This window comes from Aplysia californica, unplaced genomic scaffold (genome assembly GCF_000002075.1).
Source record: "Aplysia californica isolate F4 #8 unplaced genomic scaffold, AplCal3.0 scaffold00058, whole genome shotgun sequence".
Taxonomy (NCBI): Eukaryota; Metazoa; Mollusca; class Gastropoda; order Aplysiida; family Aplysiidae; genus Aplysia; species Aplysia californica.
This window is the reverse complement of record NW_004797328.1, coordinates 171293-185308: the sequence shown is the minus strand read 5'-3', so window position 1 is coordinate 185308 and position 14016 is coordinate 171293. Positions and strand designations below refer to the sequence as shown.

The 14016-nt window shown below is 38.6% G+C and overlaps 1 protein-coding gene across 1 annotated transcript in view; it reads left to right on the top strand.

Moving 5' to 3' along the window:
* The first annotated feature begins 307 nt into the window (after positions 1-307).
* The window catches only part of LOC101860004 (electron transfer flavoprotein-ubiquinone oxidoreductase, mitochondrial), a 28855-nt gene continuing 15146 nt past the window's right edge, over positions 308-14016 (top strand). Inside the window, exons 1-8 of the mRNA XM_005093087.3 lie at positions 308-380; positions 8859-8963; positions 9870-10025; positions 10457-10533; positions 11312-11393; positions 12062-12180; positions 13247-13324; positions 13718-13930. Of these exons, the coding sequence (XP_005093144.2) occupies positions 341-380; positions 8859-8963; positions 9870-10025; positions 10457-10533; positions 11312-11393; positions 12062-12180; positions 13247-13324; positions 13718-13930 (870 nt within the window). The 5' untranslated portion in view covers positions 308-340. The remainder of the gene's footprint in view (positions 381-8858; positions 8964-9869; positions 10026-10456; positions 10534-11311; positions 11394-12061; positions 12181-13246; positions 13325-13717; positions 13931-14016) is intronic.

Sequence of the window (14016 nt, the reverse complement as noted above, 5' to 3'; positions counted from 1 at the left end):
CAACACACAGACACAGACACACACAAACACACACACACACACACACACACACACACACACACACACACACACCTATATTTACAAACACAAACACTCATAAAAAGTAAAGGTGTGTGGATACATTTTTATGTTTCTGTTATCGTTGTTCTCGCTGTTCGTTCTGGGATGATATTTCGAAAAACGATAGTCCCCGTTCAAATGCTTCCATTACTTCCGGCTCCATGTATGAATGCTGGAGTATTGTCCCCCTTAATTTATACATCTAGGTGTCTTGTTATATCATTGGGTTTTTTCATAACAGCTTATTGAAAATAGAACTGCTTTTATTCAACAAACAATCATGGCGACCTACATGAACCGCAAACAGTTGCTGAACAAGGGTAAAGTTAATGTAACCGAATGACGCTTCCAATGTTCATTTTTCAAAGTTGAAAATTGCTTACATTTAAGATGTGCCGAATTTGAAGTGTTTCCGAGTAATAATTCCAGCTTTAGCCGTTTTTTCAATTAGTTTATTTCTCATAATTTGTTGTGCAAGTACGTGAAAAGAGTCACAGCTGCAGGGCTTGCGGCGGATCGCTCAGGTCAAAGTCCAGTTTATTCTGAAAACCCATTACAAAATAATAAAGACCATCGACAGGGTACAGTCACAGAGAGGAATATCACAAGACATCTCTTGACCCTCTTTTAATCTATAATATAGACTCTATAGGCCTAAATCTTTACTTTGTTTTACTGTAAAGTATTGTCTAGTCTTAGTCTTGTCTTATAGAGGCTCTAATCAATTTTGAACTTGAAATGACTTCTTGGACTAGCCTAAAGATTCCTTTACTTTATGACAGAATGACTAGTACTAGCACTGATGCAGGCTAGATATATCAGTCGAACCTGTGTGTAAGACGGAATCGCAAGGGAGCCAGAAAAAAATTCCGTCTTAGACTGGGGAATTTAGTTAGGGGGAGATGGAGGGGGGGGGGGGGGGGGGTGTGTTGTTCAAAGGCCCTGCCGGTGGGATCAAGGATCTCTTGTCCGATTGGCCACCAGTGGTCAAAACTTCACGCGTCTCAACTGCTTTCCTGTCTGATAATGACATCATGCGTCACTCTTACTTATCCAATTACCACCAGTGCTAGCCTTTCATAGGACCACTCTTTGACCTATTATAAAAACAGAAAGGGGTATTTTTTTACTTTCCCTCCCGTCTCACACTCAGCTACCAGATGCCTATTTTCGACTAAATATTGATGCGCTGAACACGAATATCAACTTCATTTCCGTCGCAAATTAATAGTTTTTTAAATATTTGATTGTTTTTAACCGAGATAGACATGCTTTGGACCAATCGGGGGGTTCCAGGGGGGCTTGCCCCACTGGGGTAAAAGAAAATCTGGGGGGTTCACCCTGTTTTTACCCATAATTTGATATTTTACAGTTAGATTTGAAATTGTCTTGAAAATAATTGATTTGCGACTGTTTTAGTGGCTTTATATGTGTGATCTGCAGCAAACAGTACAGCAGTTTGACCCCTGAAACAATGCATCCGTGTGCGGGAGTGAAAGTAAAAATTTACCCAGAAACGTTTGAACATCTCCTTTGCTAGCAAGAACCATGAAATTTTTTTTTTTTGCTTTAAAGCCAACAAAACAATGTGCATATGATAGCCTTATATTATCTCTGCTGAGTAACACAGTTTTTGAATTTTGACAATTCGTTCTCATAAATAAAAAAGTTATGATTTTTTTAATGAATTTTTTTTGGGGGTGACTCTCATAAGGAAAAAATCCCAAAACACGGTCCACATTTTTGGGTGTTTTGAGGCATTTTTTTATCAAAAATTCCGTAGTAAACGGAATACATGAATGAAACTTGGCAGCCTATTGTAGTTTTTCCTGCAGAACCTCTATAAAGATATTTGATGCATCTGCAGTAGTTTTTAAAATATCAGGGGAAATGTGTAAAAAAATTCATAGAAATTTTAGGCCAAGGGCTTGCGGCCAACATTGAAACTTTTGCTACTTTCTTATTTTTTAAAATATATATAAACTTGGCTACCTTTTGTATTTTTTCCTGTGGAATCTGCTGTTATTTTTTTTTGTATGAGAGGCTCTTTTATCACTGTGAGCAAAAATATTGAAAAAGTACCTTGGGTATCATATTACTAAAATGGGATATCCATTAACTTTTCTTGCAATATTTTTGTGTATAATAATAGTATACATAACATACCAGGTGTGCTCTGTGTACAGGCACCAAAAACAGATAGTGAATGAAAGCAAACAAACATCTAAAATGGAACAGAAGATAAGAGAAAGTGTACTGACCATGTTGGGTTTATTTGAATTTTTAAAATTTTGCTTGAACCTCCTTAGCATTTGAAATACACCAGATGCGTCCCCCCAGAACGTGGTTGTGGCTCCAGCTCGGTGTCCACAATGCTTTTTTCTTTCAGAAGTTTACCCATCTCCGTACCGGTACAAAATTGGTAGAAAATACTAGTAATCATACATAAAAAAGACCCCTCAGTCACCAATTCTTTAGATTTAATCTATATTTTGTTCCTTGCTAACGAGAAAGCCATTCTATGAATTTATGTAAGCTACTATAACTATGTACTATTATAATTCTTGTTCCTTGGCACGAAACTGACGAGTCCATGTAGATCTAGGTCAGGGGAATAACAGGATCGAGAGAACCGTCGACATGGATCGATAACACAGAATGTGATCTCTCCTCCCCGATTTTTTTGTATGCAGAAAGTCTTTCCATCATATCCAAAGCAAATAAATTTGATGCAGGCATAAAGATAAAGCCTAAAAAGTGCTTTTTAGCTCCTGAAAAGCCGAACTGGTGAACATGGTTTCCCCGTCTGTCTCGCGCAGTAGACTTTTCCCGACCTGTTTCTTTATGACGTCATGGAATTTTCCACTCGACGCCGGCTAGCCCGACCTACTCAGCGGAATGCCCGAATGCAGTCGAGTTTGGGTGGTGTTTTGCAATGGTGCGCAAAAAGTATGCAGCATACATTAATAAAATTTGAAGGCAATAAAGGAAAAAGGTTGTCAACCAAGGTTGTGAAAAAGAAATCCAAAATTCCCCCAGATGTGGTGTAGCCGAGGGCTCAAACTTTGGACACGAACAGCACCATAACCAAGTAACCTACACGTTTTCTTTTTCGCATGTGACTAGTTTGACCTCTTTTCTCATTGGCTGCCAAGTTTCGCTTTCATCCATTGAGAAACAAGCACGTACGAGTGAATGAAAATAGGGCACCGTGAGAAAACAGGTCCGGTAAAACAAGCCCGCAGCGCCTATACGGGAGTTCCCGATTTCGGTCACACTCATCGGCGCTGCGTGGGCCTTGCTACCTTTGCTTCCACCCTTAGCCCCACCCATCGGTGTAACAAACACAGTCAACCAATGCCACCCCTCACTGCCATCATGTAACAACGATTTGAGGAACTCTTTTCTCGGCTGGCGTACGGTCAGTGAAACTAATTTCACACCTCTGGCTTCTGGCTACTAGGGCTGTACCCCGGTAGCATACCCGCTCGTGCTCGCAACCCCCTAGTTCAAGTCACAAGCCTCAAATCACAAGGTCAAATCATCAAATCAAATCACCAGCATGATAAGTTGAGTCTAGTGCAAACTGTAACCTCCTGGGTCTAGTCTAAACTTCAAGTCCACAGCAACTAGCAATCCGCGAAGCCACTCGTGTCAGACCCCCTCATCATCCCCACCCTGCTTGCAATCCGCGAAGCCACTTATGTCAGAAAAAGAGAGAGGGGGAGAGTGAGAGATCCCGCCCACAGTGTCACTGCGCGGTGTGAATGTAGTTTGCAGGCGCTGTGGAGACTATGTTCACGGCCCTCAAATTTTTGTTTAGACAGAGTGCCCCTGCAGGTCTAAGTCAGCCGTGCATGCGCTTAGCAGGCAAGAGCCCCAGTTGTAGTCAGTCTCAGGCTTAACCCTAGAAGCGCTCAGCGTTTCACCGGAAGTAACCCGCCCAAAATGCCCTGCTGCCACGACTGATCAGTTGTAAACATGGGGGTTTGTCGGGGGGATATTAGCAGAGATGTATACCTGCTACCGAAAAAGGACCATTCATGGCTCAACAGATGATAAAAGGCATATATATATAAAACCTATCTTTTTTCAAAGCTGATAGAATAAGAATGAGCCTTTCACAAGATGATAAGGGGGATTTCACGATGAAGACCCACATGTTTCCCACTTTCCCAATTTTTTTTCAGGATTTTGAACTTTTTCAAAAGGTTATATATATATGTATTTTATTTCAATTGAAAGGTCCTTCAAAGAGGAATTTAAAAATGTTAGTAGAGAGACAGCAAAGGCTCTTGAAAAAAGTTATTTAATGAAATGTAACCTTACCTTGGTGCAAACAACACAATCCATGAATATCACCAAATTTGATAAATAACCCATTTAATTAAATTCACTGGCCTCAAAAATCATTATGTACACTATAAATTAAAATAATAAAAATTAAAATAAACAAGGGAATAACTAAAAGAAAAAGAAATCAGTTGAAAAAATGTCTTCGAAAGTCGGAACAGCATATGAGACCACGAAATCATCATCGGCAACGATCTGGACGCCTCAAAGTATTATCGGCATCAAACAAGACTAATCACAAAAAGAAAGTGCTATTTTTGTCCCTAACATCATTTGTTTACTTCCTATACGTGCTACACGTTGTGTTGCAGTCTTTCAATCAATATAAACATAATAAATATGACAGATAAATGCATGTAATTGGGTTGGATTTGTAATGGTTTCCAACGTTGTTGTGTTTCGCGCGCTATAGTCTTAGAAAGAAAAAACTTGGAAAGCAAGACAAAACTTCCACCTCATCGGAAAAGACGCTAAAGAATGAAAGAAAAAAAAAATGAAAGAAGGGCGCAAAACGGAAGTGGTTTTTAGCCTCCGCTTCGCGGAAAGTCCTCATGATTTTCTGTAAATCTCCGAGAAATGATTTCGTCCGTTTGATGTCGGCAACTCCGCGGGAGGGGTGCATCACAAACGACTCTCGAATCTACTATTAATTTCTTCAATTTTCGCAAATTACGGCTAAAACCAATGTAGAAATGAGTGTTGCGTAGTATGAGCATAAAAACTTAAATTCATTTCGCTTTTGGAAGTAAATTTGGCACTTCCCGTCGGGTCAAAATGTTGGACTTAGTCCTGCGATTTACGACCATCATTTCGCTCTCTCCGTTGCCGTTTCAAACCAATGCTAGATTTACTTTTTTCACTTATCACAATAGAAGGACGGGTTATTTTCCCCTCTCTCCATCGGCAAATGTATGTGACCTACTAATCCCTGCGTGACTATTCCGAGCCTGTTCATTGGTCACTTGAATTAGGGCATTGGCAGGCTCACGCATCCAGTTGTTTTTCTCTGTTCCCCTGTAACATCCTAATGGAAGTATTCTGAGGCGCGTCGGGGTGTTCGCGTCTCAACGGGAAAAGAGAGTTTTTTATTGTACGGCATGCTAGATTGAATTATTAAGTTATATTTTAAGGTTAGCATGGTCTAAAGTCATAAAAAAAAAGCTTTGCCCATTATTTAGTCACGCTGCGAACATATTCTTAAAGATCCCATATTGTGATATGATGGTATAAATAAAATGCTCTCTTCCCGACACCCCCTTTTTCGCAAAACCATAATATGTACCCCAAAACTTTAATTATAATGAAATAACTATGAAATAGTTGGTAAAACTGACTGCAGAAATGATTTCTCCACCCAAAAACAAATCGGGTAGCCAAGTTTCATTCTAACACTCTAATTAAGTACTGAGATATCGTCGATTTTCTTACAGAATCTGTATTGCGTGGTCCACTTTTAGGAGTATTTTCCTAAATGTGGGTCATCCGTATTTTGCTGACATTTACAATCCCATAACTTTTTTAAATTTATGAAACGATTCTTAAAATTCAAGAAGCATTTATAATTCATAGAATTGAAAATTCTTTCTTAGGTACCAAATAAAAAAGGGCTAAAGCGAAAAATAAAATTTTCGTTGGCATTGCTAGTTTGACATGTGGTCGCTCAGCTGGACTTTATTCAGTCACTTTATTGATCGATATCTCAGCCAAGAGACGCTCTACGAGGTCAGGATAACTTACAAAGTCATTATATTGGTCACTATTTAGAACTGTGACCTGCAATTTACCACGTCATTTTCCCATATATGGAATACTGAAATTTTCCATTGAAAAAGATCAGCGTCTATGCCCTTTCCTGTGTGCTTCCCAGTCGAAGTAGGTCGGCCCTATATATAGGGCCTGCAAACTACCTTCAAGATGCCGGAACGTGACCTGCAAACTACGTTTACGGCGCCGTGAACGTAGTCACTGCGTTTGTAATGACCAATGAGATAATTGGCTAGTTACATTGTTCAATCACCTTTTAATGCAATAAAATGTAGGCCTACTTAAGTTGCCATGTACATGAGTTTATTATATCTAAAGTGAGGTTTACTTATAAATCAGTAGGGCGTATTATACACAGCTTCTTGCAAATTTCATAGATATTATTGATAGTTTGTAGACCTTAAAAGGTATATATATTATAGATATAAGATAATATGGCGCTGTTAGACAAGAAGCAAAAGAAGTTTCTAACTAAGAGACTGTTTTGCCAGTTCATTATGTGTTTACAGGTCCACTGACAACATTGTTAAACTGTACTCTTGACAATTTTCAGTACATTCCTACACATTAAAAAATTACATGTTTCATGTGATTGCTTCAAAGTACAGGGTGATCAAAAAAAACCTGTGCAACCTTTTTTGTTAACATTTTCCTCCACACTGAAGTTTTGTGTTTCAAATTTGTGCTCAACATTTGGAAGTCAAACGGAATTTGTCTGATTTTCATTTTAGATGAATCCACAGAATAGTTATGCTCTACATAGCGCGTATAAAAACAACCCATTTCAGCTATATCCCCATTTTTGTAACATAACGCTCAAGTTCACATTAGACTTACCACTAAAATCCCCAACGATTGTGTCATATTGCAAACTATAGTAGTCTAACAGGCCAACAGAAGTTTGCAGATAGTTTTTCTCTAGTTTCCTTTGCTTGCTGAGATCATGGTTAAGATTAATAAAGAGCAGAGAGCTTTTTGTATTGGAATATTTCCTCACCACCAACTCATTTCTTAAGTTTCGCACAAGGTATAGAAATAATGTTGAAATTTGAAATGCCCTTAAGGTCTTCTTTGATGTCAAGGGTGGGAAATGGTACATTAATCAGAACTAAAAATTCCCAGACAAAATGACCACTTCAGGTTAAACACACACCATTTGCACCCCTTTAAACGTCACTAGGGTGCAGAATTCAGTAGATGAACCCCATGAGAAGTCTGTGCGTAGACGATATCTGCAGCAATGCATAGGATAAAAATGTCTTGAAAAGCGTGAACATTTCCTCTGTGACATTTGGTTCCTTGGCGAAGCACATATTTACCTTTCAGGTTATATCAACTCCACAAATGCTGTCTATTTGGGCACCCTAACCTTCCCCCTATTGTCTCTAGACACGGTTCCATACTGTAAGGTGAACATTGTGTGTGGCTTTAAATACTCACGGTTGAGTGGATCCTTGTGTTTGGCCACAACTGAACATTACAAACAACGCATTAAAATGTGTCAAGTCGAAAGGAGGACATATTATTATAGACCTTTGGTTCTCAGAATTTCGGAATTTAAAAAAATTATTTTTTTTTACTCTGTAGGAGAAAAAAATTGTTTAAAGGTTACAGGGGTGGAAAGATTAGATTTTGAAAATAAAAGGAAAGGAAAAAACAAATCGATCATTATATATGACTTTCCTTACAAGATCTTTCAAATTGGTGCATTTTGCATTTATAGGTGATTTTTATAAAAGCCATTTCCGTCTTGGAAAATAAGTTTCTTCAATGTGAATTTTATGTCAACCCTATTCCTTTTGAATGAATTATATCTGTTTCAAATAACAACATTGTAGGACAAATTTTGTGCCAGTTATTTAGAAAAGAAGTTGTACAGGGTTTTTTTTATCACCTGAACATGCATTACTATACTGACTCTTTCTACAGCAGCTACTCCTTCATACTGCTGTCATTAAGCCACACTCCTGATCTTAGGATAGGTAAGATGGAATGCCTAGCCTTATCGGATGCGGGTGAAAAAATGTCGAAGCTTCTTGTGCAAGTTTGCGCATCATGTTAAAGATCTCTTGGTAGTCTTTAATTTGATAAGAGTAGGCTTCAGCCGCCACCCGCACAAAATTCAAAATTCTTTCTAAAAGTGAAACTGAAAACACTCTAGTCAGTATAAAAACATGTAGGGAGCCTTTGAAACCGGAATGTGGCTGCCTGGCCTGAAACAAGGGCCCTACTAAACCAAGTTGAAATAAAAATCAGTAGCACTGCAGGTTGAAGAACCGCTAGTCGACTACTCACGAGATCTAGCAGAGAAGAAAAAGAAACAGTGAGACTCACCCGTATACCTTTTTTTATTCCAAACGTACTGATGATGTTTCTCCTTTAGGTGTATCAAGGAAGTCTAGATCAGAAGGGAGGGAAGTAGTACTTGGGCGATACACTTCCTTTATGTCTAAGGTCTACTGCCCAGGCAAAGCCTTCATACCATATTGTTTAAGATTGTCAAGGCTCAAAAGGCCATCAATAGTCCATTGGGTTACGGTGTAAAGTGTAAGAGTTATAATATCTTGAAAATGTTGTATGGTTGGAGGTTATAACCTTTCTTGCAACATTCAAACAATTTTTTCAGAATAGATTTTAAAATTGAAATCAAGAAATTAATGCAACTCACTTTTTTTCTCCAGTTGTTCAGTTACTGCGGTTTCAGAGGACTTTTGCCTCTGACAGTGTTCCGAAGATCACGACACACTATACCATACATCCAAGAGACCAAGATCCAAGATGGAAAGGTTAGATAGTCTTATTTAGAAATTGTGATTCCTTGTATATTGTTTTTGGGCTGTGGTCTTTTGGAAAAAATCCCATACTTTGACATGTGTGTAACACTTTGTGGTCACTTGCAGCAATATTGCGACTGTGAAAATTATCCGTTCCTGTCACTTGGCGCAGTTCTGCGACAGGCCCGAGAAGTCCGTTGCAGTCACTCTCCTGACTGGGTGACAAGACAGGGTATTTTGTACTGCTGGCTGTGTGACTGCAAAGTGTTAAAAGAGAGATTTTCTACGCGAATGAGAAATACTGAGAAAATGGCAATTATGGATGTCACTTGAAACATATTTTCTCTCAAGAAGTATTTGATGAATTGGAAAGGTTCCAAAGATGTGTGGGTGCTTTTGTCTTGTGCGTGTCAATAGTTGAAAGAGTTGTGGTGTGAAAAAGTTAAAAGGTCTATGTTTAAGACTTTTTTTTAGTGGTAGACTTTGATCTTGGAAGGGTTTGTAGGATGCTACACATATTTGTGTGGGTGGGTGGAGGGTGCCACTTCTTTTCTTTCATTCTGTTGTTCTTGTCTGTCTCACTCTTTCTCTGCTCTAAATAAATGTTGTTTTGTCGACGTGCTTCTCTTTGCTCAAACAATCAAATAATTTCATTCTTGACGGTATATTTAAAGTACTGCAGCTTTGTTATATATATATATATATATATATATATATACTCTCTGTAGTGTGAATGACGTCATGTGGAAAGATAAATTCCTAATTCGCTTAAGTGGATGTTTTAAGGTCACCACTGGTATATCCTTGTTTTGTTGCCTGCTGGAGTTTCTGTCTGTCAGTCTTGCTTTTGGACATTAGATGACGGTTATTGTGTCAGTGTGCTGCTCTTTACTACTTTATTGTTTTATTGCTTCTCAGATGTGGATATGGAAAGAGTCAGCGACGAGGTGGATGTCCTCATTGTGGGAGGGGGCCCGTCAGGATTGGCCGCAGCTTGCAAACTGAAGCAACTGGCCAACGAGAGTGGGAAGGAAGAGATGCGTGTCTGCCTGGTGGAGAAAGCATCTGAAGTCGGTCAGTCAATGTTAGAGTGTGGGTTATGCGAGCGTTGCATATTGTGGTCTCTGAAAGTTGTATTCTTGTGACTGTTTGATAGACTTAAAATGAATGAAAATTTTTAGCTCACACTGTACTGTAAAAGAGTTACTTTTGTGTATGCCTTTTTGCTGCCTGTAGTTTGTCATTTTGTCTTCCAATTATTTGTTTTTTTCTAGACCAGAAGGCGCTTATGAATAATAGGTGCATCCTGGATTTTGATGATCACTTTATTCTATACTTACGCCAATGTTGTCAACGACTCTTATTTGCGATACATAAAAGCTTAAAATACTTTAAGAAAAATCTTTTTACAATTACAAGTATACCTCAGAGCCTTCTCAGCAATGATTTGATTATATGGAATGGAGCATATTAAATTTTTTGTGTGGTTTTGTTTGTATATTTAGGTGGTCATACTCTGTCTGGTGCCTGCATGGAGCCGAAGAGTCTAAATGAATTGTTTCCCGACTGGAAAGAAATGGGTGTATGTATCTGAATATCGTCTTTTGTGATGTACATAAACATTTTGTATTGTATGTCGTTTGTAAAGATTTGAACTCTCCTTCTTTCTTACCTCCTTTTTTTTTCACATGCTCGCATTCACTCACCTGCACTTACTCACACACACATGCAGGCATGTACACACAAACAGATACGCACTCACATACACACACACACACACTCTCTCACACACACACACACACACACACACACACACACACACACACACACACACACATTCACAAAACACACACACAGCACACACATGCACACATTATTCACGCACACACCTCACATGTTCACACTCTCATTCTCTTTTATAGATGGTTTTATCTACAGTTACAAAAATGTATGTTTGTGCCTTTGTAATTCTTCCATTTCTAAAGTATATCTCTTGTTATTTTTTTTTACTTTGGTGGAATTGAGAACTGCAATGCAGTTTTATAGACACGGGAATGAGATTTATGTCCTGTTTCTTTCACTCCATGTCATATGAAATATGTATTTTTGATCTTCCTTCAATTGCTGGGATGTGTAATTTGTATTTTCCATCTTTCTTTACTGCAGAGATGTTAGATATGTATTTTGAAAAATTCCTTCACTCCTGGAGATGTGTAATTTGTGCCTCTTTTTTAATTCATGCAATAAGATTTGGTGTGTTTTCAATTTTCTTTTTACCGCTGAGATGTGAATTTGTATTTTCAATCTTCATTCACTCATTTCACTCACTTAGGTGTGAAATTTGTGTTTTCAATTTTTAGGCGCCAGTGAAACAAGAGGTGAAGATAGACAAGTTTTATTTCCTGACTGAGAAGTCACGACTCCCCATTCCTATATTGCCAGGTCAGTGGGATTGTGATTCAAAAGTTGTACAAATTTAGGGCAGTTGGTTGGATTGTGGCACTGATAAGTCCTACTTCTTTTCTGTCCCTCTGTTTTTATCTGTTTATCTTGCCTTTTTTTTCACTAAATGACAGTAACTTTCCAGTGTGCCTGTCCTTACTTGAACCAACAGACTAAACAAATTTAAGTCTTTGTTGTAATAGTTAAAGAATGTTTTTCTCTAGTAATGAGAGAACATTAAAAGCTGTGGCTCACACTTTTCAAGTAATATATAAATTATTAAGTAGGCCCGTTATGAAACGTAAAGAAATATTTACAATATCTATTTAAAAACCCCCCACAACACTCCAATGCTGGTTGTCACTGTCGACCTCCTTGTATCTTAGAAAGAGTTATGTTTTGCTCAAAGGCACACCCGAGAGACCACCCACTAAACGGGAAATGCCCACGTTGATTTTGGGAAGTTATTTTTAGTCTGAGCTCACTGACTGGTCAGCTATTGTTTCAACTAAGGTGCAATAAAATCTGTTCCCTTCGTGGATGACAAATATCAAACAATGGAACTTTTCATGAAATCTTCTGGGTCAGCGCTGGTTTTAGTTTTCAGTACAAGAAGGAAAAAATTTTCCCTTATTTCTTCAGTTCACTCAATGCTTGTATTGTTCCAGGAATGCCTATAAATAACCACGGCAACTACCTCATCCGACTGGGTCACTTTATCAGATGGCTCGGAGAGCAGGCGGAGAATTTGGGGGTGGAGTTGTATCCAGGAACTGCAGCTAGTGAGGTATGTACATTCTATGTACATGCTTTGTACAGAATGCGCTATATAAAAAATGTGAAAATTTCGAAAATAGTGTTGAAGAATTAACTTATTCCAAGCTGTATGTACATTCATTGCTTTCGTTGCCTTTTGTGGGCACCTATTTTGATGCTGTTATGATTGAATATTTAACTCTGCTTGCAATCTAAAGGGAAAAAGTTAATAGTTTGATTATATGAGATAACCATTTTGTCATGTCGTTCATATAAATACATAGATACTGGTGTGTGGAGACAAGTCAAGTGTATGTATTGCTGCACTGATTTGTTCACATTTATGAGTGTAGATCTTTCATACTTTTATAGGCCTGCTCTGCTTGAATTTGAATAAGCACAAAATCTGTCAGCGTAAACTTACTGGATGGACCAGAGCTCGTACTTGAGTATGACTGCCTTTACCTTTTTGTACCCTGAATGTATGCCTGAGTCTGTAGTGTTTTATATCTGACAACTGACCCAAAGTAGCTCAGAACCGGTATCTGTGGTGTAATGGTTAGGCTTGTCAGTGCCACATGCAGAAGATTCAAGTTCAATTCCCATGTGGGGAGAATTTTTATCAAATATCTCTCCTTTTTCCTGCTGGGACTATGAATCCTTCTCGGCCGAGGTTGACCCTGACAGGCATGGTGGAAACAGCTGGCCTCCAAGATGATCTAGATTGTTTCAATGCGGGCATAAAACACCTGCATTTGATGAAAAAAAAAAATGCAACTGGTCTTTTGTTCTAAAGAAGAGCAGTGCTCTTAGAGTTAAGATTGCAGTCCTTACATACTCTTCATAGTTTGCTTGAGTAAGCTTTAAATGTAACAACTTAAAATGATATAGTATAGGTATGGGAACTCTTCGAACTGGGAATACTTTAACTAGGCCTTGGACAGAAAAGGGTCCCACCTTTTAAAATGGACACAGTGTGGTGGGTAACCTTGCTTTTCTTCTATTAAGAAATCTTTATCACTGCTTCAAATGGCTGCTATTGTGTCAATGTGCTTCTCTTGATCCATGAAACAATACTCTGTCCTGTTGTTTTGCAGGTATTATATCATGAAGACGGTAGTGTGAAAGGTATTGCTACCAATGATGTCGGAATAGCGAAAGATGGATCGCCCAAGGTAGGTCTACTTCGGGTCTGTTCTGCATGTGAAGACTATGATGTAAAAAAAATGATCAAAGTCACAAACTATCGGGTTGGTGTCCAATCGCGATTTTTTAAAAACCTAGAAAGTGTTGATTTGGGGTTGCCAAATCTTTTAGCAATATCCATTTTAGTGCAGGACTTCTTGTCAACCTCTGCTAAAATCTGATGCTTGTTTTTTTTTTTGGTCAAACAATGAGTTTTCTCTTCTCTGCCATAATGAAAAGGATAGAAGGATGGATAGTGCCCGCATTGTGTGCTATTGTATTGCAAGTTTACCCATGGAGATCAATTGTTGTAGGTTTTTATTACTTATAGTTTGGTTTTTTAAAATAAATATATAATTTATGTAAATTCTGTCTTCACACAGGACTCTTTTGAGCGTGGGATGGAACTGCATGCTAAAGTGACCATGTTTGCTGAAGGTTGTCACGGGTCTCTTTCGAAGACTTTGTTCAGTAACTTCAATCTACGAGCGAATTGTGAGCCGCAGTCGTACGGTATTGGCCTGAAGGAATTGTGGGAGATTGACCCGTCTTTGCACGAGCCGGGCCGGGTGGAGCATTCTGTGGGATGGCCTTTTGTAAGTACTGAACTAGTATTCATTATTACTTTACTGACTTTACTTTTTCATCCTCTGATGCCATTAAGCGTTGGTTGGGGGAGGGG